This window comes from Eptesicus fuscus, chromosome 21 (assembly GCF_027574615.1).
Source record: "Eptesicus fuscus isolate TK198812 chromosome 21, DD_ASM_mEF_20220401, whole genome shotgun sequence".
NCBI lineage: Eukaryota > Metazoa > Chordata > Mammalia > Chiroptera > Vespertilionidae > Eptesicus > Eptesicus fuscus.
Genome location: NC_072493.1, coordinates 42404029 through 42429396, shown reverse-complemented (window position 1 = coordinate 42429396; position 25368 = coordinate 42404029). Strand labels below are relative to the sequence as shown.

General features: G+C 56.1%; 1 protein-coding gene across 1 annotated transcript; it reads left to right on the top strand.

The window, feature by feature from the left end:
- The first annotated feature begins 920 nt into the window (after nt 1–920).
- ODAD1 (outer dynein arm docking complex subunit 1) lies at nt 921–24277 on the top strand. The gene is made up of 15 exons (XM_054710620.1): nt 921–1171; nt 1733–1813; nt 3460–3559; nt 3759–3948; nt 11575–11697; nt 12052–12165; nt 14044–14111; nt 18436–18623; nt 18811–18945; nt 19779–19861; nt 19938–20106; nt 22537–22700; nt 22801–22904; nt 23145–23223; nt 23314–24277. Exons 1-15 carry the CDS (start codon nt 1147–1149, stop codon nt 23773–23775), a joined length of 2085 nt encoding a protein of 694 aa, XP_054566595.1. The 5' UTR covers nt 921–1146; the 3' UTR covers nt 23776–24277.
- The last annotated feature ends 1091 nt before the right edge of the window (nt 24278–25368 follow it).

The following is a 25368-nucleotide window of genomic DNA, read 5'->3' as shown; positions in this document are numbered from 1 at the left end:
CCAGCCGGTTAGCCCCGTCCCATCAAGTCTTGGGAACGGGTGTCCTCCCAGCGTCCTCTCTCCAGGCTCCTCGCCGGTTCTTCCAGGCACGCCCCTAGCTGGCCCCTGACGCCCCGCCCTCCTCAGGTACCCTGCCCCCACCCCTCACCGCCGCAACCCTCGCAGAGCCTTCCAGCTCCGCCCCTCAACACTTCCCAGCCCGCTCCTCAACCCACCCCAGCCCCGCCTCTCAACCCATCCCAGGCCGCTCCTCAACCCACCCCAGCCCCGCCCTCAACCCACCCCAGCCCCGCCCTCAACCCACCCCAGCCCCGCCTCTCAACCCATCCCAGGCCGCTCCTCAACCAATCCCAGCCCCGCCCCTCAACCCATCCCAGCCCCACCCCTCAACCAATCCCAGCCCGCCCCTCAACCCATCCCAGCCCCGCCCTCAACCCATCCCAGCCCCGCCCCTCAACCCATCCCAGCCCCGCCCTCAACCCACCCCAGCCCCGCCCCTCAACACCTCCCAGCCCGCCCCTCAACCCATCCCAGCCCCGCCCTCAACCCATCCCAGCCCCGCCCCTCAACCAATCCCAGCCCCGCCCCGCCCCTCAACACCTCCCGTCCCGCCCCTCAACCCATCCCAGCCCCGCCCCTCAACCCACCCAAGCCCCGCCCTCCACTCCTGCCAGCCCCGCCCCTCAACCAATTCCAGCCCCGCCCCTCAACCCACCCCAGCCCCGCCCTCCACTCCTGTCAGTCCCGCCCCTCAACCAATCCCAGCCCCGCCCCTCAACCCACCCTAGCCCCGCCCCACCTCTCAACCCACCCCAGCCCCGCCCTCCACTCCTGTCAGTCCCGCCCCTCAACCCATCCCAGCCCCGCCCCTCAACCCACCCTAGCCCCGCCCCACCTCTCAACCCACCCCAGCCCCGCCCCTCAACGCCTGCCGGCACCGCCCCTCAACGCCTGCCGGCACCGCCCCTCGCCGGGCTCCTGTTGATCCCAGCTCGTCTTCTCGCCGCCTCCTCGGCCACGCCTTCCAGTTTCCCCGCCCACGACCTCTCCTTGGTCCTGGTCCCGCCCCGGCCGCTGTCCTCAGGCCTCATTGGCCCCTTATCTCCCTAGTAACCAAACCACAACAATGAGCTAGTAGCACCAAGGATGGACAGATTAGGCATTCCACCAGGTAGGGACTGGGGCTCACGCTGCACAGGGTTCCCTTTCCTCTGTGATTCCTCCCCCAAACAGCCCGCCTCAGAGGTGTCGAGATCCTAGGGGACCGCCCGACTGGCGTGGCTCAGCGGTTGAGCGTCGACCTATGAACCAGGAGATCACGGTTCGATTCCCTGTCAGGACACAGGCCCAGGTTGTGGGTTCGCTATCCAGTATGGGGCGTGCAGGAGGCAGCCGATCAATGATTCTCATCATTGATGTTTCTCTCTCTCTCTCCCTCTCCTCTCTGAAATCAGTAAAAATATATTTAAAAAAGAAAGCCTAGGGGACCTGTATCCCTGCCAGAGGCCAGAGTCAGAGCCGCGATGCAAGACAGAATGTAAGAGGCAGGAGGTTGAGAGGAGTGTGGGGAGAGGCCTGAGAGGTGTTCCCTTGGAGGAATTGAGAGTCAGAGAGAGGCCAGAGCTGGTTCTGGGGTCACCATCTCATTCCTAGTCCCTAGCTCATTGCCCACCTCCTCCCCACCCTCTCCCGCTCTCTGTCTGAAGGGGTGGGTCCTGTGTCGCCTCTACAGGATACTCACAATCTTTGGCTAAGATGGCTACACTCAGCACCCGCTCCGAGGAAGGAAGCGAGGCCTTCCAGGAAGCACTAGGTAATTCATACGTTCCTTACTCCTCTCGTTCTTTTCCTTGGTTTCCCCAGGTTTCGGGTCCTGTGCTGCAGGGCTGTGGGGACAGGGAGGCCTTCCCGGAGCGCCCTCTAGCGGGGGCAGCACATGTGTGAGAATGGAGGGGGAGCTGGGCATAGGTGTGGGCAAAGCCTGGAGAGGGGGGTGGGCCAGGCAGACTTCCTGCAGGAGGGGACGTGTGAGTGGGGCCCAGAGTTCCCCAGAATTACCAAGGGGGGGGAAGGAAGGGGAGCGTTTCAGCAGAGAGAGCAGCCTGCGGCTACAGCAGCGTTTCTCAACCTCTGCACTGTTGACACTTGGGCTCAGATAGTCCTTTGTGGTGGGGGCTGCCTCTACCCACTTCCATGCCAGGAGCACCCTCTGCACCTCCCCCACCCCCACATCGCGGCAATCAAAATTGTCTCCAGACATTGCCCAATGTCCACGGGGGATGGAATCGCTCCAGGGGGAGAGCCACTGGGCGGTGGCGAGCTGGTGGAGGAGACTTGGAGAGGAGGGTAGGGTCAGGTCATGTGGGGCCTTGAACACCAGGCTGAGGGGCTAGGATTTGGTCCTGAGGGCGCTGGAGCAAGGAAGAGGCAGGGTCCACTCTGGTTGTAGAAAGGCAAGGCCCTCTGGGGCTGTGTGAGGGGAGTCTGGGAGGTGGGGGAGGAGGCTGGGCGATGGTCCAGACAGGAGGGGATGAGGCCTGGGCCTAGGAGATGGGCTGAGAAGGAGGAGGCGGGAGAATGGGACTGAGGATGGCTGCGCAGTGAAGGCTGAAGGCGAGGCAGGGAGCAAGAATGCAGCCCTGGTCACCTTCCTCTGCTCCCCCAAGTTCCAGTCAGGTGTGGTGGGTCCCTGAGGACTACCAGGCCTTCCAGGAGCGCCCTCTAGTGGGTTTAGTGGGTAAAGTCTCCAGGTCAGCTTTGGGTACAGGGGAGTATGAAGGGGTAAGAAAGCTTGGGGCAAACTACAGCAAAACCACTTACCTTTTAGTAAGATGCAGGACAAAGCTGACCACAACCTCGAACCTACAGTTTTCCACATCCCACAATGATTATACCAGCTGATTAGACATTTCCAAAGCAAACGCTTAAATTCACTTTAAACATATAATGGGCTTAGCAATGGTATTTCCCCCCTATGTTTTTGCTTAACTTCGTTAATTCTGGGGACGGGGGGAAAGAATGTTTAAAATATTATAAGAGGGAATAAATTGGTTCACGTTCCACAATAACGGAAGGATTTGTTCACTCTTTGGCCAAAACCGACAAAAAGGAGGAATGATAAAATTGACAATTTCTAATATTCAGTGTTAGGCCTCAGTGACCTAAATATTTGTTTATTTAACTGAGGAAAACAAATAATCTGCGCACGATCTAGATGGGAGGAAATTCCAAAAAAAGAAGAAAAAAAAAAAAAAGAAAAGAAAGCTTGAGGCAGTCCTGGAGGGTTGCTGGAGTGCTGGAGACAGGTCTTCAGTTCAGTTGCAGCTTGTGAGATCCTAAGGGATCCAGGATTCCTAGGTCCTGGGGGGCAAGGGACCAGGGTCTGGATTCCTGCTGAGTGTCTTGCCTGCCTCCCCCGCCCTCCCCCCCCACCCCCCACCCCCCCCACCCCGCCCTCAGTGGATTGGGAGCTGAGCCGCCTGCAGCGACAGTACAAAGTGATGGAGGTTGAAAGGCGGGCCTACAGCAAGGAAGTCCACCAGCGCATCAACAAGCAACTGTGAGCCAAGTGCCTGCGTGTGTGTGAGTGTGTGTGTGTGTGTGTGAGTGTGTGTGTGTGTGTGGGGGGGGAGGGCTGTTAAAGAGGCTGGGGGCCGGAATCTTGGGTCCGACGAGGAGGCAGGCCCAGTGTGTCTGGCCTTTATTGATGCTGAGCTCTGCTCCTTGCCGGCCGCCCCCCTCCCCCTCCCCCTGGGCAGCGAGGAGATCCAGCGCCTACAAGATGTGCGGAACAAGCTGCAGGTGCAGATCGGCATCGCCCAGAGCCAGGTCAAGCGCCTGCGGGACAATGAGAGGCTGGAGAACATGAGCCACCTGCTGAAGTGCCGGGCCCAGGTGCAGGCCGAGGTCAAGGAGCTGCAGGACCAGACCCGAGCCCTGGACAGGAAGGTGGGTTCTGAGACCAGGCTCTGTGGATCCTACTCAGGGGCCAATGCCTTCACCGCTCTGAGCCTCAGCTTCCTCTGAAAAACTGGGTCGTGGAAAGCAGGTGCCTGGGAGAGCGGTGCTGGGGCTCCGGGGGGGGGGGGGGTGGGGATATGGGTGTTTAGGAATGAGCACAGTCCCAGGTGCTCGGGCGCTGGGGCAGCGAAGGGGAAAGGCCCGCCTTCTGGAGTTGGCGAAACCTGCATTGGCATCCCAGTCCTGCGTGCTCACGGGCAGGTGTTGGCCTCTCTGGACCCTAGTTCCTTCATCTGCCAGAAGAGGGTGTTGGTCATGGAGCGAGGTCTAGACAGGTGTCCAATCCCATCTGTCTCAAGGTCTTGCTATTTGACCTTGGATTTTTCGATGCCAGTGTTCTTTCACGTTTTTTTTTTTAATTTCTTTATTGATTAAGGTGTCACATATTTGTCCTCATCCCCCCATTCCCATCCCACACCCCTCCCCACGGATGCCCCCACCCCCTGTTGAACTTAACCGTTGGATAGGCTTCTTTCACGTTTTTATGACCGTGATTGGATTCCTGTGGAGTCCCTTGCCTGGCCCCGCCCTCCATGGATTGGGAGCTGAGCTGAGGGCAGCGACAGTGCCCAGTGATGGAGGGTGAAAGGGGCCTCCGGCAAGGAAGTCCACCAGATGCACGTGGCTATAAACATACACACAGATATGTATCTGAGACAGAAGTTTAGTCAAATCCTGCTTTTTTCTATGTGGGATTCATTGTCATTTTTTTTTTTTCTACTCTTCATGAAAAAAGTTGCTTGCGCCCTGGACGGTGTCCCTCAGTGGTTAGAACATCGGCCCGAGTACCAAAGGGTCTTGGGTTTGATTCCCGGTCAAGGGACAGACCTGGGGTATAAGTCTGGGGTATCAGGATGAGAGTGGGAGGCAATGAATTGATGTCTCTCTCTCACATCAATGTTTCTCTCACTCTCCTCCTCCCTCCCTTCTACTCTCTCTAAAAAGCAATGGAAAATATATCCTGGGATGAGGATTAACAACAACAAAAGTGGTTAGGCTAGACCAGTGGGTGGCAAACCGTGGCTCGAGAGCCACATGCGGCTCTTCGGTCCCTCGAGTGTTCTAACGCCACTTCTTCAAAATAGACTCGCCCAGGCCGAAAACCGACTTCTGCGCATGGGCCACGAAGTTTCAATCGCCCTGTAAGTGCGTGCCCACACGTGGTATTTTGTGGAAGAGCCACACTCAAGGGGCCAAAGAGCCACATGTGGCTCGCGAGCCGCGGTTTGCTGACCACAGGGCTAGACTAAGGGATTTCTTGCACAGTATGGGATCACAAACAGACGGTTGAAATGTATGTGTCTTGGTGGTCTGCATTCGTTTCCTATTGCTGCTGTAACAAATTATCATCAACTGGATGACTTAAAATGATACACATCGCCCGGCCAGTGTGGCTTGGTGGTTGACCATCGATACCCATGAACCAGGAGGTCACGGTTCAATTCCCATTCAGGGCACGTGCCCAGGTTGCGGGCTCCATCCCCAGTGTGGGGCGTGCAGGAGGCAGCCGATCAATGATTCTCTCTCATCATTGATGTTTCTATCTCTCTCTCCCTCTCCTTTCCTCTCTGAAATCAATAAAAAATATTTTAAAAAATCATACACAGCCCTAGCTGGTTTGCCTCAATGAGTAGAGCGTCGGCCTGCAGACTAAAGGGTCCCAGAATCGATTCCAGTCAAGGGCATGTACCTTGGTTGCGGGCACATCCCCAATAGGGGGTGTGCAGGAGGCAGCTGATTGATGTTTCTAACTCTCTATCCCTCTCCCTTCCTCTCTGTAAAAAATCAAAATATATATATATATATATATTTATATATATATATATGAAATCTAGCAAAAATGTACAAAACTTCTATGGGGTAAATTATAAATTTTATTGATACAAAAGAAGAATTTAATAAATGGATTGGGAGAGTTAGTGTTATAAAAGGTCAGATCTCCAAACAGATTTATACATTCAATGTAATCCCAGTCAAAGTACTAAAAGCTTTTTTTTTTTTTTTAAAGTATGGAACTGACTAGCATCTTCTAAGCTTTATATGGAAGTGCAATGAAACAGCACGAATATGATTGCCTGAAAAGAAGAACAATGTAGAAGGATTTTTTTCTATCAGTTATCAAGACTTATTGTACAATTCTTCTAATTGGTGCAGGGCAAGTCAAATGGGTCAGCAGCACAGGATAGAGATTCCCAAAAGAGACTTATGTGGACACTTGACATTTGACTTCAGGAAATGGGAAAAGGAGGACCGTGTGGATGTCCTCACACTCTGAATCCCTAAAACTAATCCCAGATGGATCAAAGGTCTAAATGTGGGGACGTGAGGGGGAATTTCTCAAGTTATAGAAATCTCTACTTATAAAGTAAAAGGTTGATATATCTCATAATTTTAAAGTTAACATCTGCCAAAAGAACCAAAAAGAGTGTGCAAAGTCAGTCTAGGAAATGGAAGGTTATTTGCTACACATACAGCCGACCAGGGACTGTTACAAATCATTAAAGAGTAAGCACAATTTTTATTTTTAAGGAAAGCCAAAGAATTTGAGCTGACACATCACACAGTAAGAAATTCCAATGCCCAATAAATGTAGGAATTACTCATCACTCATTAGTCATCAGAGAAAGGAAAAGGGAAATCATGAGAGACCATCAAACAGTCATTGGATTTTCAAAAACTAGTGTCCAAAAATACCACGTGTTGGGGAACAGTGGAAAGCAATGAGAACTCTTACAAGCTGTTGGTGAGAGTATACATTGTCGTGTGTGTGTGTGTGTGTTTTAAATATATTGATTTTTTTACAGAGAGGAAGGGAGAAGGATGGAGAGTTAGAAACATCGATCAGCTGCCTCCTGCACACCTCTTACTGGGGATGTGCCCACAACCAAGGTACATGCCCTTGACCGGAATCGAACCTGGGACCCTTCAGTCCGCAGGTCAACACTCTATCCACTGAGCCAAACCGGTCAGGGCTGTCTGTGTGTTTTGTAAAGTTTCCCTCCTATTATCTACTAGAGGCCCGGCGCACGAAATTCGTGTGTGGATAGTCCATAGGCCTGGCCTGCAATCAGGGCCATCTTCCCCGGCTGCCTGCAGCCAGCCCCACCCCCCACTGCCACCCACCCCCAGTTCCCCGTTCACCATCAGGTGATCAAGCCTACCGGCCGGCCAGGGGGAGAAACCAAGAGGTCAACCGTTCTGCCCGCTCACCAGCCCTGCCCCCACCGCAGGTTTCCCTCTGTGTGTGGGGTGACTGGCAGGACGGGGGCCTTGGCCTGGTGCCACCCCCATCCCCCCGCCACCCACCCTCGGTTCCCCACTCACCATTGGGCGATCGGAGCCTGCCGGCCGGGGGAAAGGGACCGAGAGGTGTTCAGTGCGCCTCCTAGTGACTGGTCCAGTGGTCGATCTGGTCGTTCCGCCGCTAGGGTCAATTTGCATATTACCCTTTTATTATAGAGGATTACATTTGAAGATAGACATGCCCTGAGATCCAGGGTTGCATCCACTCGACACAGTCCCCAGAAAGCAGTCTTGGGATCCAGGAGGCTATAATTCGGCACCAGGTTCACTTAACTTTGTAGAAGGATGGAGGACCAGAAACAACGGCATCTTAGCAGGACAGCGTCAAACACATCGTTGTTGAGGGTCCAGGGCTGCTGCTCAGCACCTCCAGGTGGCTGATGCCACACGAGGGGGCAGGTGTTGCCTACCCTGGCTTAGGGAAGCTTCATGCACAAGAGGAACCATCTCTCTCTCTCTCTTTGATCCTCACCCAAGGATATTTTCCATGGATTTTTAGAGAGAGTAGAAGGGAGGGGAGAGATAGAGGGAGAGAAACATCGATGTGAGAGAGACACCTGGGTTGGTTACCTCCCACACCTGCCCCCCACCAGAGCCAGGATCGAGCCTGCAACTGAGGTATGTGCCCTTGACTGCAATTGAACCTGCAACTCTTCAGTCCGCGGGCCGATGCTGTATCCACTGAGCCAAATGGGCTCTGGCGAGGGGCCAGCTCTTGAGGGTAGCTTCCAAGCCCCGCCAGGAGCATCCTCAGTCGTAAGAAATGCCCCACAGAGAAATCAGGTTTCTATTCAGTCTCAGTCACATGGGCCCAGGGGGCCCATGAACCCACTCACAGTCCTTCCAGGGGTCATTTTAATAGTGAACATTGTTGCCTGGGAACACAGCTGGCACTCCATATGTACCTTAACCCCAGTAGGTTTCCATGGAAACAGTGTTGGAAGAAAGTAAACCAACTTCATCTTCCAATAGAAAACAGGTTGCCCTAACCGGTTTGGCTCAGTGGATAGAGCGTCGGCCTTCGGACTGAAAGGTCCCAGGTTCGATTCCGGTCAGGGGCATGTACCTTGGTTGCGGGCACATCCCCAGTAGGGAGTGTGCAAGAGGCAGCTGAATCGATGTTTCTCTCTCATCAATGTTTCTAACTCTCTATCCCTCTCCTTTCCTCTCTGTAAAAAATCAATAAAATATATTTAAAAAAAGAAAGAAAAGAAAACAGGTTTATCTGTTGTTTTCTCCCACCCAGCAACTACACTTCTGAGTCTAGATACACTTCAGGATCCGTGTAAAAGGATGTTGACAGAAGCATTATTCATGCAACCAGCTTCAAACTGGAAACAACCAAATGCCCACCAATATTGAGTGAATAAATACATTAATGAAATAGTATACAACAGCAAAAAATGAACGAGTCACAATTATACACAGCAACAAGGGTGCATTTCACACTTGAAGGAAGCAAGCAAACCATGCAGGTAGCATTATTTCATTCAGTTTTTTAAAATATATTTTTATTGACTTCAGAGAGGAAGGGAGAGGGAGAGAGAGATAGAAACATCACTTATGAGAGAGAATATTGATTGGCTGACTCCTGCACGCCTGCCCCCCACTGGGGATCGAGCCCACAACCTGGGCATGTGCCCTGACCGGGAATCGAACTGGTGATCTCTTGGTTCCTGGGTAGACGCTCAACCGCTGAGCTACACCTGGCTGGGCTCAAACTTTTTAAAAAATATATATTTTTATTGATTTCAGAGAGGAAGGGAGAGGGAGAAAGAGATAGAAACATCAATAATGAGAGAGCATCATTGATCGGCTGCCTCCTGCATGCCCCCCACTGGGGATCAAGCCCACCACCCAGGCATGTGCCCTTGACTGGAATCAAACCCGCGACCCTTCAGTCCGCAGGCCAACGCTCTATCCACTGAGCCAAGCCGGCCAGGGCCAAATCAAACTTTTGATAAAACAATAAAAAAAAAAGTTAAAAAATCAATTTCACTTAAGGAAACAAAATAATGACCTCCACCCCCAAAAGATGCCAACGTCCTAATCTCCGGAACCTGTGAGCGGCAAAAGACTGCAGACATGATTAAGGGTTTTGAAAGGGGGAACTCATCCTGGATTCTCTGGGTGGGCCCAATGTAATCACATGTGCCCTTAAAAGACACGAGCAGGAAGTTCAGAATCAGGGAAAACGGCGTGATGACGGAGAGCAGGTGGAACAACACAGAAGTCGAGGGTGGAGTGGTCACGAGCCCAGGAATCCAGCCTCCGGCAGCTGGAAAAGGCCGGGAACAAGTCCTCCCTTGGAGCCTCCAGAGGGAACACGGCCCAGCTGACACCCTATTTTTTAACCCAGTGAAACTGATCTCAGACCTCTGACCCCCAGGCAGGGGGTCGGCGGTACTTCCTTACAGCAGCAACAGGAACCAGCACAGGCGAGTGGCACCGCTGTGGAGAGGAAGGTGGTAGTGATGCGAAGCGGACAGCTATAGTGCTGTCCTTGAATTCTTGAGCTGGGTGGTGGCTCAAGGATGTTCACTTAAAAAAAAATATATATATATATATATATATATATATCCTATATAATAAAGATGTAATATGCAAATGGTCATTATGCTGTGAAGCATAATGACCGACCGAGTAACGACAGGATCACGGATTAGCAGGAGGGTGGGGCAGCGAGCTACAAGCAGGTGGTGGAGAGCTACAGGAGTGGGCAGGGCAGCAAGCTATGAGGGAGGGGCAGGGGCAGAGGGAGCTACAGGAGGGTGGGGCAGTGGGCAGAGAGCTACTGGAGGGCAGCAGCGAGCTACTGGCCAGCTACCAGTGCAGGAATTCGTGCGCAGGGCTACTAGTGTGTGTGTATATATATATATATATATAGAGAGAGAGAGAGAGAGAGAGAGAGAGAGCGCCCTGGCTGGTGTTGCTCCGTGGTTAGAGCATCAGACAGCACACTATAGAGTCTTGGGTACCTGGTTGCAGGTTGGATCCCCACCCCTGGGCAGGTAGGGGAGTGTGTGGGAGGCAACCAATTGATGTGTCTCTCTCACGTTATGTTTCTCTCTCTCTCTTCCCTTCTACTCTCACTAAGAATCAATGGAAAAATATCCTCACTCCTTGGGTGAGGATTTATATATAAGTATATATAGTACATACAGGATCTGTGCACTTTCCTCTGTACAAGAACATTTTTAAAAGGAAAGATGATATTAACCATCATAGCCCTAAAGGTGAAACCTAAAACTATAAGATTTCTAAAAGAAACATAAGAGAAAATCTTTGTGAGCTTGGGTTAGGCAAAGGTTTCTTGGATAGAATACCAAAAGCATGAGCCATAAAGGGACAAATGGACATGTTAGACTCCACAGAATTTTAAAAGTTCTTCTTTTCTCAAAAGGTATTTTGTCCACACTGGAAGAAAATATTTTCAAAGTACATTTATGATTAAAAAACCCAAAAACTTGCCCTAGCCGGTTTGGCTCAGTGGATAGAGTGTCAGTCTGTGGACTGAAGGGTCCCGGGTTCGATTCCAGTCAAGGGCATGTACCTTGGTTGTGGGCACATCCCCAGTAGGGGATGTGCAGGAGGCGGCTGATCGATGTTTCTAACTCTCTATCCCTCTCCCTTCCTCTCTGTAAAAAAATCAATAAAATATATTTTAGAAACACACATAAATTCTAGTGTGATTAGGGACCCAAATATGAAAAGCGAAATTTGAATACTTTTAAAAGTTGGAAGAACGTGTTTTCTAATCTTGGGAAGAATTTCTTGAAAGAGTGGCCCCTGGACTTTCTTTGTTCCTGGAACCTTGATTTTTTTAGCATCCCAGAGAAACCTCTAACAGTCAGAGGTGCTCTGGGAAACCAGCAATTTTGGGGGGAAATCGCCAGACCCATCTCGGCTGTGCTGGAGGCCATCTCCCCAGCTCATGCGTTTCCCCCAAATCCCAGGAAAGGGTGCGGGCTGGCTCCGCCTGGGTCACATGTCCTCCTCGTGGGCAGTCACTGTGACTGGGCAAAGCTGGGTCCTGGGCTGGCAGGGCGGCTTGCTGTGGTTGGAAGCCAGATCCACGGGGAAGGTGGGGGGCTGTCCGCAGAAGGGCAGAGCGGAGGGCTGGGGCCACCCGGATGGCAGACGCCAGCCACACTCCGCCACTCAGCCTCTCAGCCTCCCTCGCATGTCCTTCCGTGGTCTCGGTCTCCCCCACATCCAGCGTGCACACAGGTACCGCCCTCTTCCCTCCAGATCCAGGAGTGGGAGGCACGGCTCTCTGCCTGCGGCAAGGATCCCAGGGCCCCTGGGGTCGTCCTGGACCAGAAGGCCAAGACCCGGAAGAGGATCAAGATCGTGGAAAACCAGCTGGACAGGGTGAGGGTCAGCCTCGTGGCTCTTTCCAGGCCTGACCTCTGGGGTTGGGGGAAGAATGAGCATGGGGTCCAGTTCTGGAAATGGGGGGCGGGGGGCAAGGAGGCCACGCAGATTCCCGGATGCGGGAAGGCCTGGATGCTGGGCTCCCTGAGGGGGTCAGGAGACAGGATCCCGGAGGGATGGAGGGTCCCCCGGGGAAGGGGGACTGATGCTTGGGCTCTTAAAGTGGGGCTGGCCGATGCTCTCAGGACCCCCGCATGGGAAGCGGGCTCCCTATCTGAGTGTGGAGGAGGGTGGCAGGCCAGGCCTCAGACAGACTCCGGCATCCTGACCCACACCTGCCCCCACCCCCAGGTCACCTGTCGCTTTGACATCCAGCTGGTTCGGAACGCGGCCCTGCGGGAGGAGTTGGATTTGCTGTTGGTCCAGAGGAACCACTATCTGAACATAGACCGCAAGCTGCAGAAGGTCAGTGGCCCCCGACCCGGACCCCGGCCCGCTGGGGAGGAGGGGAGGCGGAGGGTCACCTGCTTCTTTCCAGCACTCGGGCCTCGGGTACGAAATGGACGAAGCCCTAGGCTTCCTTTCATTCAGAGGGAACGGAGACCCGGAAAGCGCTCCTCTAAACGAGAAAGCCGAGATGTCATTTTGACTATTATCACCCAGGGCAACCGCTGAGCGAGCCAAACCATTTACAGCCCCCGGGTTTCTCAATAACCTTTGAAGTCCTTTTGAAGAACCCTCCCTCCCTCCCTCCCCCCTCCCTCCCTTCCCTGCAAGAATAGGACAAAGAACTACATCTCCTTCACCAAGACCCATCATTTGCCGCATTTACTCTGTGTAATTATTATCTCTACTGAAAATAGCTTATTTTTATATTGGCTGAACTATTTGAGGGCACACAGCAGGCAGACACTGTGTGTATTTCCTAAAAACAAGACCATTTCCTCCCCTCCCCCACCCCTTTATCCTCACCCAGGGATATGTTTTTATTGATTTTGATAGAGGAAGGGAGAGAGAGAGAGAAGCATCGATCAGTTGTCTCCCATATGCACCCCAACCAGGGATTGAACCCGAAACCTTTTTGATGTTCAGGATGATGCTCTAACCAACTGAGCCACCAGCCGGGGCTTTTTTGTCTTTTATGTGGTTACTAGAGGCCCGGTGCACGGATTCATGCACTGGTGGGGTCCCTCTGCCTGGCCTGCGCCCTCTTGAAATCTGGGACCCCTCAGGGAATGTTGGATAGCTGGTTTCAGCCCGATCCCCACAAGCCGGATCCAGACAGGAGGGAGCCTGATCCTGTGCGTTGAGCATCTGCCCCCTGGTGGTCAGTGCATGTCATAACAACCGGTCGTTCAGTTGATCGGTCACTTAGGCTTTTATATATATAGATGCTCTTTGAAATATAGTTAGGCTCATTTGCTTCGGTTGTGTCCAGTTTTAGGTTGTATCTCACCCCTATCATTGTTGGTTTAGTTTTCTCTATGAATATGTAAAGCAGTAACAGGGTTCCCAAATCAAAATTACTCCGACAGGCATCCCAGGCCCAAACCATTTCCCCCTCGTCTTCCACGTTGTCCCCACCCAGACCCTGTGGTTTCCGGCTATTTCTTTTTGCAAAAGTAAATGTGTGTGCGTGTATATGTATATATGTATGCAGTATATATATGGTTATGTATGTATGTGTGTATGTTTGTGCATTATTATTATTATTTAAAGACAATTTATTGATTTTTAGAGAGAGAGGAAGAGAGAGAGAGAAACATGGATGTGAGAGTGCAACATTGATTGGCTGCCTCCTGCACGCCCCCCATTGGGCATCGGGCACGTGCCCTGACCGGGAATCCAGCTTGCCACCTTTAGGTGCATGGGACGATACCCAATCAACTGAGCCACACCGGCCAGGGCTCTCTGTGTCTTATTAATACACACATGACATACTGTGCACACACATGTGTGTGTATGCACTAGTATATGTGTGTCTATGTATATTGTATATGCATGAATACATAGACACATTGTACATGTGTAGAAATATATCGTTGCCTCCCCTTCTTTCTCCGGAAAGAGCCCTTTTTACTCATAAACTGAAAGACATTTCTGTGGAAGCAGAAAGCGGACGAGTATGGTCACACGATGGAAGTCACACACAGCGAGGTCTGAGCCCGAGCAGCGGAGGTCGGTGCGCTCAGGCCTCCGCCGGCCCGGGGATCAGCCCTCATCCGCGGGGCTTCCCGCCCACGTCCCGCTCGTCAGGAAGCTCCGCATTCCCAGGCGCGGGGCTCCGCTTCTCCCGGGAAACGCGGGCCGGGCCTGGGACATCCCTCCGCTTTGTTCCCGCAGGAGATGCAGTTCCTGCGGCACACGCTCAGCGCGCTCACCCTCTCCTCCATCTCCGCCTACTCCGTCAGGTAGGGCCGCCCGGGCTGGGCGGCGCTCAGTCCACCGCTTTCATCAGGCAGTGGAGGGGGAGGCGGGCGGGGGGCGGTTCTGAACCCAAGAGATGGACCCTCAGAACCGACACTGTTTTTCATAAGGCGGCCCCTTCTCTGGCGGCTCTGCCAGCAGCCTCGGGCGAGGTCCCGCCGCTGGGGCGTGAGTGCACCTCTTTGCCCCAGTCCGTTCCTGGCTCGTGGCTCCTAGGGACCTGGAGCGGATGACGTGAGGCTGCACGTAGCTCACACGGCTCGGCTCGGGGCCTGGGACGGCCAAGCGTCGGCCAACGGGAGTGATTCTGTGGGTTGACAGGCACTCAGCCTCTCGGGCCACCTCGGGCCCCGCCAGGTCACTGAGCCCCGCCCTGGGGTCTGGTCCAGATGGTTTCCTGCGTCTTCTCCGGTCCCGTTTCTACCTCGTGACTGCCGCCTGCTCGTGGCCCATGATTCCTCCTGCCATCGGCTCGAGCCCCGTCTGTCTTGTGGTTTCTGGGATGTGTCAGGAGGCACAACCAAACTTGCCCGTTTTATTTATTTATTTAAATGTATCTTTATTGATTTCAGAGAGGAAGGGGGAGGGAGAGAGAGAGAAACATCACTGATGAGAGAGAATCATTGATCGGGTGCCTCCAGCACGCCCCCCACACTGGGGATCGAGCCTGCAACCCTGGTGTGTGCCCTGATTGGGAATCGAACCGTGACCTCCTGGTGCGACACTCAACCACCAGCTCTTTGGTTAATCTCTTCCCGCCCCCTGCCCCTTCCCTCTGAGATTCATCCGTCTGTTGCATGCTTCCATGTCTCTGGATCTATTTTGTTCATTAGATCCCACCTATGAGTGAGATCATGGGATACTTGTCTTTCTCTGACTGGCTTATTTTACTAAGTATAATGCTCTCCAGGTCCCTCCAAGCTCTCTCAAAGGGTGAGAGAGCCTTCTTTGTTACTGCTGCATAGTATTCCGCCGTGTAAACGTACCACAGCTTTTTTATCCACTCGACTGATGGGCACTTGGGCTGTTTCCAGATCTTAGCTATTGTAAATAACACTGCTGTGAACATAGAGGTGCATACATTCTTTCTGATTGGTGTTCGGGATTCTTAGGATATATTCCTAGAAGTGGGATCACTGGGTCAAATGGAAGTTCCATTTTTAATTTTTTGAGGAAACTCCATACTGTTTCCACAGTGGCTGCACCAGCCTGCATTCCCACCCGCCATGCACGAGGGCTCCCTTTTCTCCGCACCCTCGCCAGCACTTGCCGTTTGTTGATGTGCTGATGGTCGCCATTCTGACAGGGGTGAGGTGGCGTCTCCTTGTCATTTTCAGTTGCATCTCTGAGGTGATCGGTGACCTTGAGCATCCTCTCCTGCGCCTCTTGGCCATTTTCCGTCCTCTTTGGGGAAATGCCTAGTTCGGTCTTTTGCCCGTTTTTTAACTGGGGTCGTCTGCCTTCCTTTTGTTCAGTTAGTTGTATCAGCTCTTTATCTGGTGTGGAAGTTCACCCCTTATCAGATGTGTCATTGGCAAATGTGTGGGACAGGACCTGTGGCTTCTCTCTCTGCGTGCTTCTCCTTTCAGCTTCTGGTCCATTCTTAGCATTTCCCAATGAACTGCCCGAGGCAGAGAGTGTGATTGGCCGGCTCATCTTCCCCGTGGGCCCACAGGCCATACCTGCTGGCCGGTCTGTGCTCAGCCAGGACCCAGGCCGCACTGCCCTCCCCACTGATGGCCCCAGGCAGCCCCGCTGGGTCAGGGGCCGGAGGTTTCAGCTAGCAGGCGGGCGGGTGTCATCACCGACACCTCCTGTCAGACCGGCGGTGTGTCCGGTGCTTCCTGACCGGGTGGCCTGGCCTGTCACTTCCCCTCTCTGAGCCTCCACTGTGACCCGGCAGTCACGATGGAGTCTGCCTCACGGGATGGTGTAGAGGTCCCCCTGCAGGGCCTGGGTCTCAGGTGGTGGGGTTCCCTCTCCCCTGCCCCTCCGCTGGCATGGAGCCCAAGGCACAGAAAGAGCTGAGAGTCCTGATCCCCGAGGCGCTGCCACCAGAGGCAAGAGGGGTCACCGGGCTAGGGCTGGGGGTGCCCGGCAGCCTTCCCGAGGAGGGGTGACCCAAGTAAGCCTTCCAGGGCTTTGAACAGAGCACGAAGCTGGTGCTCTGGGTAAAGGCAACCGAAGTCGGCAACGGCGTGGAGGTGGGAACTGAACGGCCCGTGGGCAGGGACCCCGAGCGGACTGGCCCGCTGGTCTCCCCACCTACCCCTCTGACTTTGACACTGTGACCTGTGAAGTACGACAGATGGCTGCGCTACATTTAAAAGTCTAGCAGCTACGTGCTGGCCGGGTAGCTCAGTTGGTTAGAGCAGTGGTTGGCAAACCGCGGCTCGCGAGCCACATGCGGCTCTTTGGCCCCTTGAGTGTTCTAACGCCACTTCTTCAAAATAGATCGCCCAGGCCGAAAACCGACTTCTGCGCATGGGCCACAGAGTTTCAATCACACTGTACGTGCGCGCCCGCACGTGGTATTTTGTGGAAGAGCCACACTCAGGGGGCCAAAGAGCCGCATGTGGCTCGCGAGCCGCGGTTTGCCGACCACTGGGTTAGAGCATCGTCTTGGTACACCAAGGTTGTGGGTTTGACCTCCAGTCAGGGCACATACAAGAAGCAACCAATGAATGCATAAACAAGTGGAATGACAAATCAGTGTTTCTCTCTCTCACATAAATAAATAAATTTTTTTTTATTTTTTAAATATATTTTTATTGATTTCAGAGGGGAAGGGAGAAGGAGAGAGAGAGATGGAAACATCAATGATGAGAGAGCATCATTGATCGCCTGCCTCCTGCAAACCCCCTACTGGGGATGGAGCCCTCAACTGGGGCATGTGCCTTTGACCAGAATCGAACCCGGGACCCTTCAGTCCGCAGGTTGTCGCTCTATCCACTAAGCCAAACCAGGCAGGGATAAATAAATACATTTTTAAAAAGCAGCTTAGAAGCTACATTTTCAGATGTGCAGCCAGGGGAGGCTCAGGGAGTGGGGCTTCTAGGGTCCCCAGAGTCCTAACAGGGTGTGTGCACAAGTGCTGGTGACATCACCTACCTGTCCAACCTGAGGTCCTGGGTGGCCCCAGCCCCTTATATTTCCAACCACACGCCCCTCCCCATCCACTCCAGCACGCTGACCTCATCACCTGGCTGTCCCCTTCGTGGCCTGAGTGTCTAACTGTGCCACTGAGGCCAGCTTGTCCCCTTCGTGGCCTAACTGTGCCACCCAGGCCAGCCTGTCCACTCCCTCCTCCGCTCCCCCCCCCCCTGTCCCCCAGTGCCAGGCGTCGCGCAATAACACCCGCCTCCGGGTGCCCCTGCGCACTGTTAGCCAAAGAGGAGGTTCAGGCTGTGATAAAGAACAGGAAGCTTTTACTTGAGCGAAAGGACTGCAATCAGGGAGACGCAGGTACAGGCAGCAACTCGGTGGCTCTGGAGAGAACAAAGAAGGGCAGGTTTGGACCTCGAGGCAGAAGCCACAAAGCATCCTTCTGGCACGCAGAGGCGGGGCTGGCTGGGCTCATAGCGCGGAGGGGAGGACACCCAGTCCCTATACCGGGTAGTCCGGCAGCAGCTGTTGCGCCAGGACGGCTGTGGCTCCGGGCTGCCTAAGGCTGCGTTTAGCTACAGGTTTAGCGACTTAATAGCCGCTCTGCGGACTGAGGCAGATGCGCCCGCCCCACTCCCCATCAGCCTCAGAGCCAACGTAAGTGGCTCCCTGAGCAAGGCCGGTTCCATTCACTTCACTGTTCCCATGATCAGCTTGTGGGCAAGGCCGTCAGCCCCCCCAGACCCTGACCCCTGACCCACCTCCAGAACCTAGAAAGTTTTCTGTCTTTTGTGACCTCAGGGTAACAGCAAACTGAGTCTACCCCATCCCTGGGACCCCTGGTTGACCCCACCCATCCATTCCTCCAACCCCAGACTGCCCCCACCCATCCCTGGGACCCCTGGTTGACCCCACCCATCCATTCCCCCAACCCCAGACTGCCCCCACCCATCCCTGGGACCCCTGGTTGAACCCACCCCTCTCTGGAAAACCCAGGTTGACCCTGCCCCATCCACCCCCCAACCCCAGACTGCCCCCACCCACCCCTGGGACCCCTGGTTGAACCCACCCCTCTCTGGAAAACCCAGGTTGACCCTGCCCCATCCACCCCCCAACCCCACATTGCACCCACCCACCCACCCCTGGGACCCCAAGTTGATTCTAATCCAGCCTCCAATCTCCCTGACCCGACCGGCCTGCCAGGGAGGAGGCGAAGACCAAGATGAGCATGCTGCGGGAGCGGGCCGACAAGGAGGGGGCCCAGAACGAGACGGAGGTGCAGACCTTGCAGCGCCAGATCGCGCACCTGGACCAGCTGCACCGCTTCCTCCAGCTCAAGAACCACGACCGGCAGCCGGACCCCGTGGTCCTGGAGAAGCGCGAGAAACGCGGTGAGGCCGGCCGCCCCCCACCGGCCGGGCGGCGGAGAGGGGCGAGCGCCCGTCTCCAGGCCTCACGGCGCACGGCCGGGGCCCGCCTGCAGGGGGCGCCGGGGGGCAGGGGCCTGGGCTCATCTTCCAGGGCCCTCGGGGCTAGTGGCCGCCCGGGACGCCCACCTTCACTGCCCTGTGCCCCCAGCCCGGGAGGTGGCCGAGGGCCTGCGGAAGACGTCGCAGGAGAAGCTGGTGTTGCGGTACGAGGACACCCTGAACAAACTGTTCCATCTGACCGGGGAGAGCGACCCGGAGCTGCTGGTGAACAAGTACCTGGAGAGTGAGTGCCGCGCCGCCGGGAGGGGGCGAGGCGCGGCCCCGCACCCCGCTCCGTCCGGGTCACCGAGGGCCCCGGGGACCCTCCGCCTGCGGGAGGGGGGGAGCGGGCGGCCCCACCCGCCTCCTCCTGCGGCCGCCTCCGCGCCCTCCCCCGTCTCTCTCCTCTGCATCTCTGTCCCTTCCGTGTCTGTATCGCTGTCTTTTTTTGTTTTGTTTTTGTTTTAAATATATTTTTATTGATTTTCAGAGAGGAAGGGACAGGGATAGAGAGATAGAAACATCAGTGATGAGAGAGAATCATTGATCGGCTGCCTCCTGCACGCCCCCCACTGGGGATGGAGCCCGCAACCCGGGCATGTGCCCTTGACCAGGATCGAACCCGGATCCCCGACGCTCTGTCCACTGAGCCAAACCCGCGAGGGCTGCATGGCGGCTGTCTTTTTGTTTCTGTGGGATTTCCCTGGGCTTGCTTGTCTCCTGCCTCCCCCATGCCCCCTTCGCCTCCCCTCCCTGCCCCTGGGCCTGGGAATCGCTCTCCAATCTCCCCCTTCACCCTGCGCCTCCCCGGTGTCCCCGCTGCTGTCTGTCCCCCTCACCTCTACGTGTCTGTGTCTCTCCGGGTCTTTGGGACTCTCTCTGTCGCTCTTTCTCTCACTCCGACTTTCTGTTTGCCTCTCTGTGTCCCCTTTCTGTCTGTTTCTCTCCGGCTCTGTCTCTCCGTCTCGCCCCGGTGCTGTCGTCCTCAGCACCTCTCTCTCTCTGTCCCGCGTCTCTGGTTCTGTGTCTTCCGCGCCTCTCTGACTCTGTGTCCCGGACCCCGCCTTCCCCGCTCAGTGGAGGAGCGCAACTTCGCTGAGTTCAACTTCATCAACGAGCAGAACTCGGAGCTAGAGCGTCTGCGGGAGGAGATCCGGGGGGTGAGTAAGCCCCTGGCCTTGGCCCCTACCCCCTCCTCCGCGGGCAGCCGGGCCCAGCTTCGCCCTTGCCTCGCAGATGCGGGAGGCCATGAAGAGTGCGCGCACCGGCCACGCCGCCCGCCGGTCGCTGAAAGAGGAGCAGCAGGCTTCGGTGCTGGAGCAAATAGGGGAGGTGCGCTCTGAGGCCGACAGCCTGGAGGCCCGCGCCCAGAAGCTGAGGGAGCAGGTGGAGAAGTTCAAGGCAGGTGAGCACCTGCCCCACCTCCTCACCTGGGCGGATGCGATGAGCATGCGGAGGGGCCAGGCCTCTGCTGGCCATTGGGAGATTTCTAGGAGTTACTCTGTGCACTCACTCATTCACCGCATACGCGTCATCCATCCATCCATCCATCCATCCATCCATCCACCAGTATTGATCCATCCATCCATCCATCCATCCACCCACCAGTATTGATTCATCCATCCATCCATCTAGTATCCATCCATCCATCCAGTATTCATCCATCCATCCATCCAGTATCCATCCATCTATCCATCCATCCATCTAATATCTATCCATCCATCCATCTAGTATCCATCCATCCATCCAGTATCCATCCATCCATCCATCCATCCATCTAGTATCCATCCATCCATCTAGTATCCATCCATCCATCCAGTATCCATCCATCCATCCATCTAGTATCCATCCATCCATCCAGTATTCATCCATCCATCCATCCATCCATCCAGTACCCATCCATCCATCCAGTATCCATCCAGTATCCATCCATCCATCCATCCATCCATCCATCCATCCGCCACTCCTCCAGTGTGGAGCAGTCCAGAGCAGGCTGCCTGGGCTTGAATCCCAGCTCCACCATTTGTGGGCCTTGGTGTGTGGCCTCCTCTGTGGGATCCTCTCTGGAAACGCAATGCTGCATCTACTTTGGAGGGCGGCCACGAGAATTAGATGGAAAGCTAAAGCTGGAGAGAGACAGAAAGGTGGCAGCGGTGATGGGGAGCAAGCAGGAAAGCCACCTCCTGGCGCACAGTAGGAGCTCAAGTAGTGGCAGACCCACCTTCCTGTGCTGAGGGATGAGACCTGCTGGGAGTGGCTGGGCGGAGCCTGACGTGGACACCCCGGGCACATGGAAGCAGGAGTGGGCCCCAACTCAGTGTGGAGTACGGGGCCGTCGTTTTGGGGGCCCACACAGAATAAAACTGTGGGGCCCCTTGCTAACGATTTGCCAAGGATTTCAAGGTGGCAACAGGGGAGCATCAGACCCAGTGCAGGGCCTTCTGAGCAGAGGGCCCCACGCCACGGCTCCGGGGCACACCCAGGCCACGGCTCTGTGGGGTGCCAGGGGAGGCCCCCTGGAAGCAGTGATGCTTGGGGCTGACCTGGAAGGATGAGCATTTAGCTGAAAAGCCGGGAGGGGTGCTCCCCACGGGGGTGTGGGCAGGGGCGGGGCCTAGAGGTGCCTTGGTGGCACGGGGTTCTCAGGGCAGAGGGGGGAACGCAGGGTGCGGGTGCGGGTGGATGAGGGCCTGGTCCTGAAAGGATGCCAGGCTGAGGCACTTCCTGGAGGTGCTGGGGGGCGGGGTGTGGAGGGTTGTGAGCAGGAGAGGGGGTGGGCAGGGAGGTTAGGGGAGGAGGGAGGGGAGGAGGGGCACAGGCAAGATTGAAGGGCAGTGGGGATAAGGGACAGGTACGCTGGGGCTGGCCTGGCGAGGGTGAGGGCCCTCCCTGAGTGGGGAGCCGGGGCGAAGGAGTGCGGCGGGGAGGACCCTGAGCTCGGTGTGGGCTGGGGGTGCTCAGGGAGGGACCCCAGGAGGAAACTGTCCGCATGAGCCTGGAGCTCGGGGCGAGGAGGCACAGGGACGCGGGTGGGGATGCCGTATGGCTGGGTGCAGACTTTTTAAAAATCCTCACCCGAGGATTTTAGGGGTTTTGTTGTTGTTTTTAACTTGATTATTAGAGAGAGACAGGAGCATCGGTTGGCTGCCTCTCATACACGCCCCGACCAGGGATCAAACTGCAACCTTTTAAAAACTATAATCTCAGAGGGGGGAAGGGCGTGGGAGAGAGAGGTAGGAACATGGATGATGAGAGAGAATCATCGATCGGCTGCCTCCTGCACGTCCCCCACTGGGAATCAAGCCTGCAACTCGGGCCTGTGCCCTGACCGGGAATCAAACCATGACCTCCTGGTTCATAGGTCAATGCTCAACCTCGCCGGCCGGGCGGCCGGGCTCAAACTCGCAACCTCGTGGTGTGTGGGACGGTGCTCTAACCACGGAGCCACCCGGCCAGGGCTGGTGCAGACTTTTGCCGTGGCTGCGGTGCCTTCATTAACCAAGGGGTGCGGGCACCTGGATATGAAAACAAAGCCAGCGCTGAGCTGCGGAACCCCATGGGGGTCGGGCCGTCCACTGAGCTGTGTGGGGGCTCCCAGGGAGGGTGCCTTCAGCTTGCCCCTGCCTCCCTCACTGTCCGCCCTCCGTGGTCCCGAGCCCTGTGCCCGGGGGACAGCGATGCCCTCCCACTGCCCGGTGTCTGCCCTTGGGGACATCTTCGAGCCTCGCTCGCCGTCTCCACAGAACGGGGCCGTGGGGACTTGGGGGAAGGAGAAGGCTGACCCCAGCGGGCACCGGATTTGACAGCCTGTTCCCGCCCCCCCCCCCCCCCCCAGGCATCCAGCAGCTCTTCACCAAGGCCCGCTGCGACAACACCATCATCAACGACCTCCTGGGGGTCAAGACCTACATGCGGGACCGCGACATCAGCCTCTTCCTGGGCCTCATCGAGAAGCGGCTGGTGGAGCTGCTGACGGTGCAGGCCTACCAGGACGCCCAGGTCGGGGGGCAGGGCTGCGGGGGGGGGGGGGCAGGGAGCCCCAGCCCTGGAGGCCGGGGCGCGGGGTGGGCCTGGGCTGACCGGCGGCTCCTCTCTCCAGAGCTACACCACATCCAGCTTGGCGATCGCAGCCCTCACGGTGCTGGGCCAGAGCCCCGAGGACCTCCCCAAGAAGGTGGCCCCGCCCCAGCTCCCCGACAACCTGTGAGCACAGGGCTGAGGGGGAGGGGATGCAGGGGCCTGTGGGGGGGGGGGGGCTCTTTGGGACCAGAGGGAGGCTGTGGCTCTGGGGGAGTAGATGATGGAGTGGGTGCTTTGGGGACCAGAGGGGAGAGGGCCCTCCCGCGGGCAAAGCGCGGATACAGATCTCCGTGTGGCCACGAGGAGCCGTCAGCCCCGCGTGGGTGCAGAATGCAGTCCCTTCCTGCCGCTCCCCTACTTTAGGGAAGAACCCCCAGGCTTTGAGGCCAAAGAAGACTATCCTCTGAGCAAGGAGGAGCTGCTGAGCTACGTGATGAAGTCGGTGAGAACGGAGACCGGGCAGCCTGGGCGGGGCCAGGGCTCAGCCTCCTGGGGCCTCACTCCCCCCCCCCCCCCGCCCCCCCCCCCGCAGATGGAGGCCCGGGAGCAGGCGCGGGAGCAGCACCTGAAGGAGCTGATGGAGATGGCGAAGAAGATGGACAGCAGCCCGCCCCTCACCCTCACGGCCACCCAGAGGGCCAGCTCGGGCACACCCCTGGCCATGAGCCCGAGCATCGGCCCCGGCTCGGTCCTGAGCCACAGGACGAACGGCATCCTGGTGTCCAGCCGACCCACCAGCTCCAACGTTGGCCACGTCACCTTCGGCGACCCCGGCGCCATCGGCTCCGCCAGCGTCAGCCAGGTCTCCACGGGAGGCCGCGTCGCCTTCAGGCCCGTCAGCTCCAGCAGCTACCTGGGGTCCACCGGGTACCTGGAGTCCAGCGGAGGCCCCGAGAGCGCGGGCGGCCTGCCGAGCAAGGGCACCGGGTCCGAGTCGAGCCCTGGCCCTGACTCCAGCGCCGGCCCCGGCTCCATGGCGAGCAAAGAGTCCTGAAGCAGCAGCTGGGCGCCTACCCGTCCCTGCTCTCTGCGGGCCCCGATTGCCCCCCCCCCCCCACATTGCCCCTGTGACTCCAGCTCCAGCCTCCGCCCGCACAGCTGTCCCCACCTCCTCTTCCTGTGTCCCTGTGCCCATTGCCATCGGCTCTGCCTCACCTCCTCTCCGTCTCCTGGTCTCTCTCTGTTCCCCGCCCTGCTTTCCCTTCTGCCTCCCAGCCTCCTGTTCTCAGTGGTTTCCCATTCACGGTGTGTCTGTCTCCTCTCACGTCCGTCCGTCTCCCCATCTCTGCCGACTTCTCTGGTTCTCCCCGCACCTCCTGTTTCTGCTTCCCCATTTCTAGTTCCTTCTCCTCATCTCCATCCCCCAGGCTCTCCCGGCCGAGGTCCCTGTCTCAGTAGCTCCTCATTCTTCTCCCTCCACATGAGCCCCCAGTACTGACCCTGAGGAAAGAATCGGGGCAGAAAGTTCAGGAAATAAAGGGCAGAGCCCAGCTTTACCCCAGCCTGGTCACAAGTGTCTGTGCAAGAGAGAGATGAATCTATAGACATGGCCGTTTCTTGAGCTCCAGCCCAGGGGGAAATTTATGGCCCCATTCATTCATTCATTCATTCATTCATTTTGTTGAGGCCTCCACATTTCAGGCTCTCCTGAGAACTGGGCACTGTATCAGTCAGGATAGGCTGTTTTGCTGCAGTAACAAACAACCCCAGGATCTCAGTGGCTTAAAGCAACAAAGGTTTATTACTGGCCAGTGTTGGTGGCCTACTGGGGTCAGCTCAGGGCTCTGCTCCACCCATCCTGGTGTCCAAATCGCTGTCGCTGGGAAAGAGAAAACGGCAAAGCTGCCATGACTTCTCAGTCTCCAGCCTGGATATGACACATCACTTCCGCTCACATGTATTGACCCCAGCAGGTCATGTGACCACACAACCCCAAAGGCTGGTGGGAAGTGCAGTCAGGAAGGAGAGGAAAATGGATGTGTGTGGAGGCCCTGTGCCTGCCCCCGGGTCACAGATAAAGTAGATTGTGTCCCTTGCCTGCTGTGGGCGGGTTTGGGAGTGAGGATTCCATCACAGATAATGCTTTCCTGCCTTTGTCAGATGTCCTGTCACACATTTTTATTTATTTATTTATTTATAAATATATTTTATTGATTTTCCACAGAGAGGAAGAGAGAGGGATAGAGAGTTAGAAACATCGATGAGAGAGAAATATCAATCAGCTGCCTCTTGCACACCCCCTACTGGGGATGTGCCCGCAACCAAGGTACATGCCCTTGACCGGAATTGAACCTGGGACCCTTGAGTCCGCAGGCCGAAGCTCTACCCACTGAGCCAAACCGGTTTCGACCTGTCACACATTTTTAAAAAATAGTTTTGATTTTTAGAGAGAGGGAGAGAGAAACATCGACGTGGTAGAGAAACATCAATTGGTTGCCTCCTGCACCTCCCCTCCCCCACCGGGGTCAAGCCTGTAACCCGGGCATGTGCCCTGGCTGGGAACCGAACTGGCAACCTTTCAGCGCACCAGACGACACCCAACCAACAGCCACACTGGCCAGGACACCCTGTCAACATGTAACGCAAC